Raw genomic sequence first — 14,706 nt, 5'->3', positions numbered from 1 at the left:
TGTTAATTAATAAATAGCTGGATTCTTTAAAAGCCACTGTGAATAGAAGTTCCAGTGATTTAGAAGCTCTGAGGAAAAATATTTCCAAAATAAAGATGGACATTAATGAAGAAACAGCAAGGTAAGAAAAAAGATATTTAAGAATGTTTGTAGTTTTTTAATACTTCTAGAAAAGTTATTGAATATTGGTTTTATGGTTCAATAACTATAAAATTATAGCTAGTAAATTATTAAACAATTTTTCCTGAGTTTGTCAATACAAAGCCTTGGGAACAATATTTTTATGACCTACTAAATATATACTGATATTAAAAGTTTTATGGCAAAAGAAGCTTCACGTTATATGAAGAAATCTTAGGATAAACTGTTCTTTGTTTGTTTGCATTAAATATCTTTTAGACATGTTTTCTGCTTTTTCCTCATAATTCTCTATAGGTTATGCAAAATTAAAAATCATAATCAGATTGTAAGAAAAAAATTAAAGCAGATAATTGAGAAAACTATGTCTGTAGAGGAGAAAGCTACCAACTTGGAAGACATGCTAAGGCAGGAAGAAAGAGGTGTAAAGGTAAAGTTTAGTTTCAGTTTTTAAAAAATTACAGCAAATTTAGTAATAGTGAATAAATTAGACTCTTGAGATCAGACAAGCAGGAGGTCTTTTAATAAGGCTGTGATTTCTGGGGTCATCACATTTGTAATTAGATTGTTGAGTTGTTGAACCTCTTTTTATTTTAAGCTCTTAATTCTCCATTCTTTCAGCATTTAACCTTGATGTTGTCTCTGAAAGGTAGATCCTCTGAGATTCCATGTCCTCCCAACGCCTACTGTGTCCTTGTCCCTGTTTGCTATCCATATGTATTTTCTTAAATTGCAAATGCATCTTGAAAAATGCCCTTGTTTTACGACTGATTTCTACCTGCCTATCATTTTTTGTTTGTTTGTGATCAAATTCCCTCCCAGTGGTCTGCATTCATTACATATATTTCTTCAGCATCTGCTATCTCTTTAACCTCTTCCAGTTTGGCACCATTATTGGTAAATGGGCTTATAAATGCTAACACCTTACTAACTTCACTGGCACCCCCTTTCTACCTTAATCTGTTTGGCATTCTGGTAGCATTAAAGCCAATTTTTGAGGAATTGGAAAAGGCTAGTTTGCCATTTCCTCTTTGAAAACTCCAAATTATTTGTGTGACCTATCACCGCAGGTAGGCACTACTTATTGCTTTTACTCTTTTGTCTGATGGGGGAAAAGGAAGGGCAGCTCAAGGTGCCTGTAGAATCTGCTATTTGCAGAGGCTTGTTTCAAGTATGGTCTCATTTATATTTGGATAGAATCCAGCTTCCTCAGTGTGCTGTTATATGTTTAATATCCTGAGTAATAACGTCATGCAACAGTCTTGATTTGAGTGGTATTTGAGTCCAAATCATACAACATTATTTAAAAAAATGTTGTGACTTTTTCCCCTCAGAAAGCATGATTTTCTGTTAGCACATGAAATGGGACAGTATTGGAGCTTATTAGAAATCTTAAAAACTGTGAGTTTTATATGAAATAAACCTTCTGAAGAAAGAATTAAAAACTAGTGATATTTGAAAAGAAATTAGCTGAATTAATAAACAGTAAGGTTAGCCGCACGTGTGAGCAGGGCTGTGTTCTTGGGGTTTTGTTTGTTTGTTTGGGAAAAATCTCAGCCCTATATGTTTTGCTGACTTATTTAACACCAAGCACTGACTTTAAAACTCAGCCAGGCAGTCTTTGAGAAGGTCCTGAACCCAGAGAAAATTTTCTATTATACGAAAAGCAATATATTTTATAAGCTTGTATATCAGATTAGGTTTCTTCATTTGTGAAAATTCAGATGTGCCAATCACAGATTTCTTTTGTTTCATATTGAGGTTCATTGGAGGCCAAAGAGAAATATGCTTACCCGGGTATAAGAGCACAGACGGAAATTATTTCAACATTCTAAAACAAGAGCTTTCAACAGATCTTGGCATGTGAGATCTATTTGAAGCCTAGAATACAGTAATGTGACACTTTGAGGTCAAGACAAACCTGCCTTCTGAGAAAGGAGAAGTGAAAATGGGGTACTGGTTTCTGTTTCCTAGTGGGCTGCATGGGTAGGGAAGTCAGCTGTAGGCAAGATGTGAGTAAGGAATAGTGCCAGTAGTGTGTTGGTACCAGTGCTTACCAGCTCACAAAAGCTGATAGTTAAATTTTCTGGAATTTTATGTCAGCTGCTAAATGTAGCTACTATTAAAAATCAAATTATATAGACTCACAATTAAATAAGTTATATTAAAAACAAAGTAAAAAGTGCTCAGCACATATCACTTCTAAATTAGTTTTATACACTTTACAGTTGTCTGTGCTTTTAAGGTTACTTAAAATTACTAACATCTATCATATCTGTATAGTGTTGTTGTTCAATCACCGAGTTGTGTCTGACTATTATATCTGTGTAGTAGATATACTACATATAATCTGCAACTGCATATCTCTTCCCAGCTTTGCATTTAGAGGAATCATGTGAGTAGCTTGAAATTGGCCTTTTTGGGAATATAAATAATTATGGAAATCAGCCTTTTCCTCCTAACCTCTCATCTACTAGAAACCTGGTGGTTAAGCATTTATCTGCTTACCACTGGATAGTGCTGAAAAGAAGGTGGGAGAGTTCTTCCCTTAACATTTTCAAGACTTTAGTAAACTTTGGGAACTTAATAGCTGTGTGTCTTCAGTGTATTTTATGTTCCAAAGAAACTAGTGAAATGGTCAAGTTCTAAGGCTAAGGTGACATAGGGTAGATGACTTATCAAGGTATATGATACAGGAATAGTGGACGAGAGTAGACTACAAGTAATGTTGGGAATGTGTTGAAATTGTAAGAAGGGCTTTATACTCTCTAGGGCTAAAATGAAGGTCCATTGATGAGCCCCTAAATTATAATATTCATTCAGTAAAACATTTAAAGATATTATATTACATTAATCATTGTTATTCTTATTATCAGGAAGTAGAAGTTCAGTTGAACATAGTGAAAGATGTGTTATTTAAGAAAGCTCAGGAATTACAGACTGAAACAATGAAAGAAAAAGCGCTTGTATCTGAAATTGAAGGAACCCGTTCTTCTCTAAAGCACCTCAACCATCAGTTACATAAACTGGACTTCGAAACCTTGCAGCAGCAAGAAATTATGTACACTCAGGTAGATGTTACTCTTATGAATGTCTTCATATTGATTTGTCATAATTGTGATAGCCAAGATACCACAGTGTCCTAAGAAAAAGATTTCTACGAACTCTTGAGGTTTGGGGGCATAGACAGATGCTACAGACTGCAGAGGGTGTGGGTTCCATCTCTGGCCAGGGAACTAAGATCCCACATGCTGCATGGTGCAGCCAAAAAAACAACAACAAAAAGAACTCCTGAAACCCCCGCATAACTGTATGTTGTGCATACGTCAGCTTCCCCATCTCTGTCCCTGGACCAATAGGTTAGAAGTATTTTTAAAGTTTTCCTTTTGGTTCTCTTTATGTATTCTGTCCCATGTTAATTTCTTAATGTCCTCCCTCTCTACATCTTAATTTCTGCATCTAATATATTCTTAATTTCTCAATTACAGATGCTGAAGTATAATTTTCAAAATATTGTTTAAAAGTTCATCATATTTGAGCCTTTCATGGCTAACAATCTGTGACTCTTTTTTGTACTCTGTAGAAAAATACCCTCAAAAATCCATGTCCATGTAAATCTAGTGGATTTACTGATGTTCTATCATGATAGTATGATAAATATCCACCTAACTGCTCTATTATATTTTCAGAAGATTAGTTGTGTGTTATTATCATATACACTGGTTGTTGAAGAATAGTTTACTGTTTCTCCCCTTGGAGTAAGAAGAACATCATCACTAAAGAATTAAAGTGACTTTAGTAAATGATGACATCAGACCAAACTCATGAAAATATTTACAGTGTGTTTGCATCTACAAAAATAGTTTTAACTGTTTCTCCCTACAAACTTTCTTTAAAACCTGTAACAGGATTTTTACATTCAACAAGTAGAACGCCGAATGTCACGCTTAAAGGGAGAAATTAATTCAGAAGAAAAACAAGCCCTTGAAGCAAAAACTGTTGAACTTCAGAAGACATTGGAAGAGAAAAAATCTGCACTTTGCCTTTTGGAAACACAGATCAAGAAGCTTCATGTAACTTAGCTAAAATACTTTTTATGCTTCAAATATCCTAGTTACTAGTCATTTTACATCAACATGTTCCTAAGACTTGACTTTGGATAAGATGATTGCCAAGCTACCCACATATGTAATAAATGTATGAACTAATGCCCGTATTTCTGTGTTTACATTCTCATATGGAAATATGAAAATAATGTTACCATTGATTATGCATTTGCTGTATGCTATTTATGTCTTTAGTATTTTATTTCATTTAATCCTTATAAACGTCTTATGAGGAAGATATTATTACCTGTTTTACAGATTAAATAACTTGTTCATGATTTCACACCAAGGATTTGATCCTTGGTCCATGTGACTTAAAAATAGTCTTACATAGTACATCATTTAAAAAATTGATAAGTTCTAGTTTCTATTATGTGTCTGCCATAATAACTTGATTGCTTTTTTGTCACTGAAGTGGCATCTAAAAGAAGCTGCTCTTTCATGGATCATCTTTTGTTATTCAAATATTTACTTAGTTATATATTTCAGATGACTTGATTTTGTTAATAAGGTTAAAAATGTTCTTCATCCTTAGCTACTTTAATATGTTTATGGTAATATAAAACCTGTGTTAGGGGAACCTATGTAATATAGAACCTATGCTAAAGTTTAACTGGCAAGAGTGAAGGCCTGAAAGCATGGATCTGAATAGGGGGAGAACTCCAATTTTAAATGTTGAACAGCTGGAAAGGCTAGTGATGAATGTTCTCTAGTAGTTATATGAAAAACTGCCCTGAATTCCTTAAGGGCTACAAAGGTGAAAGGGAGCTATTACTTCCTTAAATTAGGGGAAAAAAAATTCAACCTGACAAAATATTGGTTTTGAGTGGTTTATAGCCTGATTAAATTTTTAAAAGACTATTTCCTTGGTTTAGTAATAGGAGCACGTGTTTTGGAATCAGAACTGGTTTTGAATGTCAAGCTTATACCTGACTACCTGGGTTGGGAAGATCCCCTGGAGGAAGGCATGGCAATCCACTCCAGTATTCTTGCCTGGAGAATCCCATGGACAGAGAAGCCTGGAAGGCTGCAGTCCTTAGGGTCACACAGAGTTGGACACAACTGAAGTGACTTAGCACAGCACAGTACTGCTTTTTTAACTTTTCTGAGTCTTAGTTTACTCATTTTTAAATGGAAAACAATATTTGATATTATTTTAGGACATTTGGGAGAATTAGAAGCAATGTGTATCTTAACACAGTGCCTTTAGTAGGTTCTCAATAAACAGTATTGTTTTAATTATATAGACTATGAGAATATAGTGCTATAGAATGATAGGAGGAAGACATTCATATCTGGATGTGTTTTTTGATGCTAACTCAATTGTGTCTGTTTTGCTGTGTGAGAGTGGTTCCAGTGTTCCCCGTTTTAACTACCGTGGGGCTCTGTCCATGATGCAGCAGGCTAGTACTTATGCCTATTCCATCTCTGGTTTTGACAGAGAGGTAAATAAATTGACATACAAGCGAATATTTAAAGATATTAGAGCTAGTTAACTTTCTAATGAAGGTTTTCTCTTCTCGATAGTAGTGTTAGATTGTAAAGTCATTCTACATTCTCTTTCCCATGCCACTCCATCTTTTATTTTGAATAACAGAAACAAATTTCCTATAGTTGAAAATTACCTTAAATTAATATTTTAATTCTAAAAGTTAATTTTATGAAGTCATATCTTTATGTGAAAAAAAAATCTTACTGTCTTGCTTCAATCTTAGGTTCTGATTGTTCAGAGAAATACAGGCAGTGAGAAAGGTAGGGGAGGGAGGAAGTAAGGGAGAGAGGAAGAGAGAGGGAAAAGGGAGAGAGATCTTGGCACTAGAAACTTTTTGCTTTAGGTTGCCTAAGAGGGACTAATAAGGAGGACAAAGAGAGCAAACCTCATTCTAGTTCTGGGTGGGAGGGAGGATGCAAACTTGTATAAAGCTGGAAAACTGATGAGTATGTATGACCCATTCATTCGTTCGACAGAATTAGATCTTATCTAGCATTTTTCTCTTCAGCAATATGTGATTATATACATAATAATAATCAAAACAACATTTCCCTGGGTCAAACATTGTTGCACATACTACAGTAACTTTTTTAACCCTCCACAACAGCCCAGGTAGGTAGGTGTTGTTATCATCTCCATTTTAGAAATGAGGAAACTAAGGAAGAATAGCTTGCCCACTGGTGTTGGATGGCTGATAAGTAATTAAGGCCATCTAATTCCAGAGCTTGTAGTTAACTAAAACCCTGTGCTTTCTCAGACTGTTAACATTTTTACCTTCTGGGCTTGGGTTGAATCAAATGATGAACTACAGAAGGTGAACCCTGTGTTTAAACAAAACTCGAACTCTGCCCTCCCATGTCTTCCCCAAAATAGCAATCACTTAATAATTCAGTTTGAACGGTAATCATACATGATATTTTCTAGAATTACTAAAATCAAACTGAACCCAAACATCAATAAATAATAAAAATGAAAGTGTTTCTATGTGAATATCCATGTATATCCTATTAGAGATGTCAGAGTATGAAGGGGTGAGATTTAAAAATCTGATTATTATAAATATTTAATGGAGCATATAATTCAATGTGTCATGCATTTAATATTGTTATTTAAAATATGTACTTATGTACCTTTTTTCCTTTTTACAGAATGATCTTTACTTTACCAAGAAGTCAAATAGTAAATATCGTGATGAAAAACAGTCCCTCGTGACCAAAATAAATGAACTAACGCTTTTCAATGACAGATCAGAGAAAGAACTTACTAAAGCCAAAGCTTTAAAACAGGTGCAATAAAGTCATGTTTATATATAATATTAAAACCCACATATTTTCATGCTAATTGTAGAAAAATTTTAAATATACCAAATTATAAAGGAAAAAGTCATTATAATCACTGTACAGATAATAAGCAGTGTTATAGTATATTATTGCCTTTCAGTCTTTTAAATAAAATGGATTTATATATTGTATTCAAAAATTTAAAAATATATTATACATGTTTTCTAAACATTAAGTATCTTTAAAGACTTCCTACACCCCATTGCATGAAGCTACTATAATTTATTTGACCATCTATTTTTGGATATGTATTTTTTTCCAGTGTTTGGCTATTATAGATAGTACTCTCATGTACTGTGCACATACTTCATTGTACAGTTGTTCATATAGTTCCTTAGGATAAATTTCTAGCTGTATAATTATGGTTCAAAAGAATGTATATTTCTAGTATCTTGAAATGGTTTTCAAGCCAGTTGCCTTCCAGAGGGTTCAATTAATACTACCACCAGTAATGTATAAGCATTCTATTTTATTCACCACCACCAGGGCTGGATAATATAATGTATAAAATTACTGTTAGTTAGATGGGCAACCATGGTATTTAATTGTTTTTAGTCTGCCTTTTAAAGTTGTGAGTGAAGTGAAGTTGCTCAGTTGTGTCCAACTCTCTGCAACCCCACGGACTGTAGCCTATCAGGCTCCTCTGTCCATGGAATTTTCCAGGCAAGAGTACTGGAGCAGGTTGCCATTTGCTTCTCCAGGGGATCTTCCTGACCCAGGGATAGAACCCGGGTATCCCACATTGCAGGCAGACGCTTTACCATCTGAGCCACCAGGGAAGCCTGCATTTTAAAGTTAGTGACATTTTAAGACATTTTAAGCATAAAGTTTAAAATATTTACGTTTCATTGAAAATGTTTAAGCATTTTTTCTGCTATGTTATTTTCCATAATTTTTCTTTTGGATTTCTAGTTCATTTTCTTGCTTATATTTCCATTAGGTGGTTTACATTTTTAAAATACTTAGCAAAAGATCTTCATATATTAAATATTAACTCACAAGTATTTGTCCCATTATCTTTAAACTTCTATTCAGTTTTTTTCCATAAAACTTTTTTTAAACATCATATGTTTAAGTGTTCTTCCCTGTATAAGTTTTATGCTTAGAAACTTTTTAGTCACACTAAAAATATTTACTATTTCTAGTGGCTACATTTGGTTTCATCTCTTACATTAAGAGATCTCTTACATTACATGATCTGGAATTTATTTCTGGTACATATGAGACATGGGGGCTTAATCTTTGCTATAAATAACAAGCTTTGTCTTGAAATAGTAAAATCTTATATTCTGGAGTATTTTTTCTGGGCTTTCTCTTCTGAAAATAGATCTATTAAGTGTGATCTTGTGTCAGTACTCTGTTGTTGTTCAGTCACTAAGCCATGTCTGACTCTTTGCAACCCCATGGACTATAGCAAGGCTTCCTCCTACATCACCAACTTCTGGAGCTTGGTCAAACTCAGTCCATTGGTTGGTGATGCTATCTGACTGTCTCATCCTCTGTCATCCTCTTCTACTCCTGCCTTCAGTCTTTCCCAGCATTAAAGTCTTTTCCAATGAGTTGGCTCTTTGCATCAGGTGGCGAAAGTATTAGAGCTTCAGTTTCAGCATAAGTCCTACCAATGAATATTCAGGGTTGATTTCCTTTAGAATTGACTGGTTTGATCTCCTTGCAGCCCAAGGGACTCTCAATAGTCTTCTCCAACACCACAGTTCGAAAGCATCAATTCTTTCTTTGGCTCTCAACCTTCCAGTGATGGGACTGGATGCCATGATCTTACTTTTTTGAATGTTGAATTTCAAGCCAGCTTTTTCACTCTCCTCTTTCATCTCATCAAGAGGCTCTTCAGTTCCTTTTCACTTTCTGCCATTGGAGTGGTATCATCTGTATATCTCTGGTTGTTGATATTTCTCCCAGTATTCTTGATTCCAGCTTGTGATTCATCCAGCCCAGCATTTCACATGATGTACTCTGCATACAACTTAAATAAGCAGGGTGACAATATACAGTCTTGTCATACTCCTTTTCCAATTTTGAACCAGTCAATTGTTCCATGTCTGGTTCTAACTGTTGCTTCTTGACCTGCATACCAGGTTTCTCAGAGGCAGGTAAGGTGGTCTGGTACTCCCATCTCTTTAAGAATTTTCCACAGTTTGTTTTGAACCATGAAGTAAGCTTTAGCATAGTTAATGAAGCAGATTTTTTTTTGGAACTCCTTTGCTTTCTCCATGATTCATGACATATTGGCAATTTGATCTCTGGTTCCTCTGCCTCTTTGAAACTCAGCTTGCACATCTAGACGTTCTTGTTTCACATACTATTGATGCCTAGCTTGAGGGATTTTGAGCATAACTTTGATAGCATGTGAAATGAGTACAACTGTATGGTAGTTTAAACATTCTATGGCATTGCCCTTCTTTGGGATTCAAATGAAAACTGACTTTTCCAGTCCTGTGGTCACTTCTAAGTTTTCCAAGTTTGCTGGCATATTGAGTGCGGTACTTTAAAAGTCTTAATCTTTTAGGATTTGAAATAGCTCAGCTGGAATTCAATCACCTCCACTAGCTTTGTTTGTAGTAATGCCTCCTAAGGCCCACTTGACTTCACACTTCAGGATGTCCAAGTCTAGGTGAGTGACCACAACACTGTGGTTATTCGGGTCATTAAGATCTTTTTTGTACAGTTCTTTGTATTCCTGCCACCTCTTCTTAATCTCTTCTGCTTCTGTACTCTATTTTACTCATGATTCTCCTTCAGTATTCTACTTAAAATTGAACTATTTTAAAAGAAAGATGTATTTACACATTATCTTGTAAGAATTAGTTTAAAATATAAAAATGCTTATCCATAGGGCATCATATATTTTCTGGATATTGTAACTTTCAATTTTAGGAATAACTTTTTTTGTTTTTTTATTAATAGTAAAACTTGAATTTATAATTACATTATAATAAAAGTTGGAATAGTCATAAACTCTTCTCTTAAAAGGAAAAAGCAGAGTTATGACTCAGAGCAATCTAAACTTAACCCTAAATAATATCTTGGAAAATGGTCAAATTAGAAAAAATTCTATTTTCAAGTTTGACTTTTGTAGCAATAAAAAAGAAACATATTTTGGATTGATTATACAAATAATTGTTTCAATATTTGATGATTTTGTTATGTTGATAGGACTTGATGATAGAAGACAATCTTTTAAAACTTGAGGTTAAACGTACTCGAGAACTGCTTCACAGTAAGGCAGAAGAAGTTCTTTCTCTGGAAAAAAGAAAACAACAATTACACAGAGCTATGGAAGAACGGACTGAAGAAATTAAGGTTCACAAAACAATGCTTGCATCACAAATAAGATATGTTGATCAAGAAAGGCAAAATATAAGGTAATAATTAGAATTTTAAAATATCGCTAATGAATTTTGAAAACATAAGAGTAATATTAGAAGAACTAACTGCTCCCTCCACCACCTTGGATGTCCATCTTTTTCTTATTTGTTTGAAAAGGCTATTAATATAATGTGTGTGTGTGTGCTCACTCGTGTCTGACTCTTTTGCCCCCCCATAGACTGTAGCCTACCAGGCTCCTCTGTCCATGGAATTCTCCAGGCAAGAATACTGGAGTGGGTAGCCATTTCCTTCTCCAAGGGATCTTCTTGACCCAGGGATTGAACCTGGGTCTCCAGCATTGCAGGCAGAATCTTTACTGTTTGAACCACCAGGGAAGATTAATATAATACATAGGCCATATTTTAGCAGTAAATCTATGCTTTTTTTTCTCTCTCTCTCTCTCTTTCCCTAGGCTAACTCCTTGTTCTGCAGATTTATCATTTTACGTTAAGATCACCAATCCCCTTGGAACTGGTTTTTGTATATAGCTTGTGGTAAGGGTTCAATAACATGCTTTCCCTTATGGATCTGCCTGCAATGGAGATGCAGGAGGTGCGGGTTCAGGATCCTGCAGGGGGACCCAGGATCCCCCCTGGGTCGGGAGGATCCCCTGGAAAAGAGCATGGCAACTCACTCCAGTATTCTTTCCAGGAAAATCCCATGGACAGAGAAGCCTATTGGGCTATTGGCTGTGGGGTCACATACAGTTGATCATGACTGAAGCAACTGAGTATGCATGCATGTCCAAGGGTCCGATAAAATGCTTTCCCTATGGATACCCAATAGCTGCATTTATTGAAGCAATTTTTCCCTAGAGATTTCACCTATCTTGTATAAGATTTATTTCTGGATACATGCTACTTTTTAAATGTTACTGTCAATGTTATATCTTTTTAAAGCATTTCATTTTTGATTTGTTGCTGGTATATAGAAATGCAATTGGTTTCTATATATTAAGTATTCAGCAACTTTGCTTAAACTTTTATTAATTCTAACAGTTGATCTGTAGATTCTACCTTCCAGGTATTTAATTGACATCATTTGCAAAAAACAGTTTTGTGTCTTCCTTTTCAACCTTTATAACTTTTCTTGTTCTTGCTATTTAACCTCTGGATCAATGCCAAATAGTAATGGTGATTGCAGGTACCCTTGTCTTGCAGGTGTTTGATCTCAAAGGGAAAGTGTTCATTGTTTTATCATTAAGTATCAAGTTTACTATAGTGTTTTTTGAGATTCTTTTTACAATATTAAGAGAGATCCCATCTATTTTCATTCTTTGCTAAGAGGTTGTTTCAATTTGTTTAATCAGAAATAAATGTTGACTTTTATTATGTATTTTTTTCAGTCATTGATATGATACAGCTTCTTCAATCTGTTAATATAATTGAAAACTGTATATTGATTGCCTTTTCAAAGTTAAACTAACTTAACTTCCTATAGTAAATGTAACTGTCACATATTATATTTTGTATGTATCTAGATTTTGTTTGCTAATATTTTTATATAATTTTTATATTCTATGCTTATAGCTCTTCTTTCTCTCCTGTCCTTGTCAAATTATCAGGTTATTAAGGTTACATCTACTTTTATAAAATGATTTCTGTGTTTCTTTTTTTTCTATACTCTAGGTAAGTTTGTAAAAGAGCAGAATTACATCTTTCTTGAATTTCTGAACACCTCACCGGTAAAGCCTTTGGACATCTGGAGTTTTTTGAGGAAGATTTAGTTCAGTTGAACTGTTGATTCAGTTTATTTATTGGTTATGGGGCAATGTGGCTCTTGTATTTTTTCTTGCATCTATTTTAGTAAATTTCTTATTTTTCTCTCTGAAAATTTTTTTAGACTTCTTTCATGAAAAATGGCTCTTATTTCTGCATAATCTTCTGTATCTCCTTTTTTTCTCCTCTCAATCATATCACATTTGTTTTCCATTTTTTCATTCATAAAGAAAATTATCTTTATTGTTTCCAGAGCTGTGGTGGGTTTTTTTTTCCTTTTAATATTTTCTCTTTTAGGCAAGAGGAGACATATGTTTGTGCTTGGTCCACAATCTTAAGCTGAAAGGCCAACAAGGCTTGTCTTTTACAATCACATAAAGGATGAGTAAAGATTTTCTGATGAAACACTATTAATACTTAAAAACAAGCAAAGCTATAACTTCTGATACTTACTATATTTTACCATCAACTTTCTTTAGGAGTAGGAACCTGGTATGTTGAAGATTTCTTTTCACTATGGTTGGAAGGCTTATTTTCATGAAATTGTAGCAGGCAAATGAGTCTCCATATTGCTGTACATATATTAGCATTATTAGTATTATTATAAAATAAGTTAAAAATGATTTAAAAATATAAATTTACTGGAATAAAGGAAGAAAGTAACCAGCAATTTTAAGGCTATAAATCTCAGGAGATAATTCTCCAAAGGTTTCTCATATTTCTGCATACCTTGCGAGGAGAGGCAATAGCTATCCTGTTCTGGACCATATTTAAAAAAATTTTTGGTGAAAAACACCGAAAATTTATCTTAACCATTTAAAAATGTAGTTAGTAGTATTAGTATTTCCACATTTTTGAGCACCAGATCTCTAGAACTTTTTCATCTTGTAAAACTGAAACTCTATACCCATTAAATATTAGCTTTGCATTTTCCCCTTCCCCTAGCCCTTGATAGCCACTATTTTTTCTGCCTGTATGAATCTGACTACAGTAGATGCCTCACATAAGTGGGTCATGTAGTATTGATATTTATCTTTTTGTGACTGGCTTATTTTATTTAGCATAATGTCCACAAGACTCACCCATGTAGCATGTGACAGATTTTCTAAGGCTGAGTAATACTTCATTGTATGTATGTATCACATTTTATCCATTCATCTGTCTGTGGACATTTGGCTTGCTTCCACTTCTTGGCTATTATGAACTATTGTGAATAATATATGAACATTGATGTGCAGACATGTCTTTGAAAACTGTTTTCAGTTCTTTAGAATATATACCCAGAAGTAGAATGACTGGATCATATGGCTATTTTATTTTTAATTTTTTGAGGAACTGCCATATTTTTCATAGTGGTTGCACCATTTTACTGTCCCACCAAGAGTTCTTAAAGGTTCAGTTTCTCTGCACCTTCACCAATACTTTTTTTTTTTGTCGTTTTGATAGTAGCCATTCTTGTGGGTGTGAGGTGATATCTTATTGTGGTTTTGATTTGCATTGGACTCTTTTAAAGGATATTTGGATAGTGAATAGTCTTGGGAGCTAGAGATACTATCTCCCTCCGGAGCAAAGGTTAGGTACGTTTGCTTATTTCCCATTATGAAATATTTGGATTAGCTAAGCTTGAGTTCTTCAGTTGTGACATAAACCTATTGTATGTGCAGGATCCATTTGAGCCCCTCCTCACTTGCACGTGACTTCAAGAGCAAGGGGAACCAATGAAATAGGCAGCTCATGCTACTTGGTATGCCAATGAGTGGTAAAGTCCTTTTTCTGTGACTCAGATATCTTGTGTTTTCTGCCAGCATCCATGAAAGTGGCAGACTAACTTGGTAGTTTTCAAATAGGGTGAAATCTTAGACCTTTCACAGTTCAGTTCAGTTCATTTCAGTTGCTCAGTCGTGTCTGACTCTTTGCGACCCCATGGACTGCAGCATGCCAGGCTTCCCTATCCATCACCAACTCCCGGAGCCTACTCAAACTCATATACAAGGAGTCAGTGATGCCATCCAGCCATCTCATCCTCTGTTGTCCCCTTCTCCTCTCACCTTCAATCTTTCCCAGCATCAGGGTCTTCTCCAATGAGTTGGTTCCTCGCATCAGATGGCCAAAGTATTGGAGTTTCAGCTTTAGCATCAGTCCTTCCAATGAATATTCAGGACTGATTTCCTGTTTTCAAACTGAAGTGTAAAACTGCAAAGTGAGAACCTATTTAAACTGTTTCAGTAGTAACACAAATACAGATATCTCTAAGAACAGTATAGTTCTTTAAAAACTATAGTTTGTTTTTCAGTGTTTAATTTTTCTTTTCATGTTAGTGCTGAGTTTCATGAGCGGCTAAGTAAAATTGATAAGCTGAAGAATAGATATGAAATTCTTACTGTTGTTATGCTGCCTCCTGAAGGAGAAGAGGAGAAAACACAAGCCTACTATGTAATAAAGGTAAGCTTAATGGATTTATGGGCTTCCCTGGTGGCTCAGATGGTAAATTATCCATCTGTAATGGAAGAGACCAGGCTTCAATCCCT

At 34.7% G+C, this 14,706-nt stretch overlaps 1 protein-coding gene across 3 annotated transcripts in view; it reads left to right on the top strand.

The window, feature by feature from the left end:
- The window catches only part of CCDC39 (coiled-coil domain 39 molecular ruler complex subunit), a 53,997-nt gene that overhangs the window by 22,475 nt on the left and 16,816 nt on the right, over window positions 1–14,706 (top strand). For all 3 annotated transcript variants that reach the window (XM_081571039.1, XM_081571038.1, XM_081571037.1), the window contains 7 exons: window positions 18–121; window positions 436–568; window positions 3,015–3,209; window positions 4,047–4,211; window positions 6,885–7,022; window positions 10,248–10,456; window positions 14,497–14,620. In XM_081571039.1, the coding sequence (XP_081427165.1) occupies window positions 18–121; window positions 436–568; window positions 3,015–3,209; window positions 4,047–4,211; window positions 6,885–7,022; window positions 10,248–10,456; window positions 14,497–14,620 (1,068 nt within the window). The remainder of the gene's footprint in view (window positions 1–17; window positions 122–435; window positions 569–3,014; window positions 3,210–4,046; window positions 4,212–6,884; window positions 7,023–10,247; window positions 10,457–14,496; window positions 14,621–14,706) is intronic.

Source organism: Giraffa tippelskirchi, chromosome 2 (assembly GCF_054371585.1).
Source record: "Giraffa tippelskirchi isolate mGirTip1 chromosome 2, T2T-mGirTip1v1.2.pri, whole genome shotgun sequence".
NCBI classification, from domain to species: Eukaryota; Metazoa; Chordata; class Mammalia; order Artiodactyla; family Giraffidae; genus Giraffa; species Giraffa tippelskirchi.
Note: the sequence above shows the minus strand (reverse complement) of the source record. Positions and strands in the feature narration are given on the sequence as shown.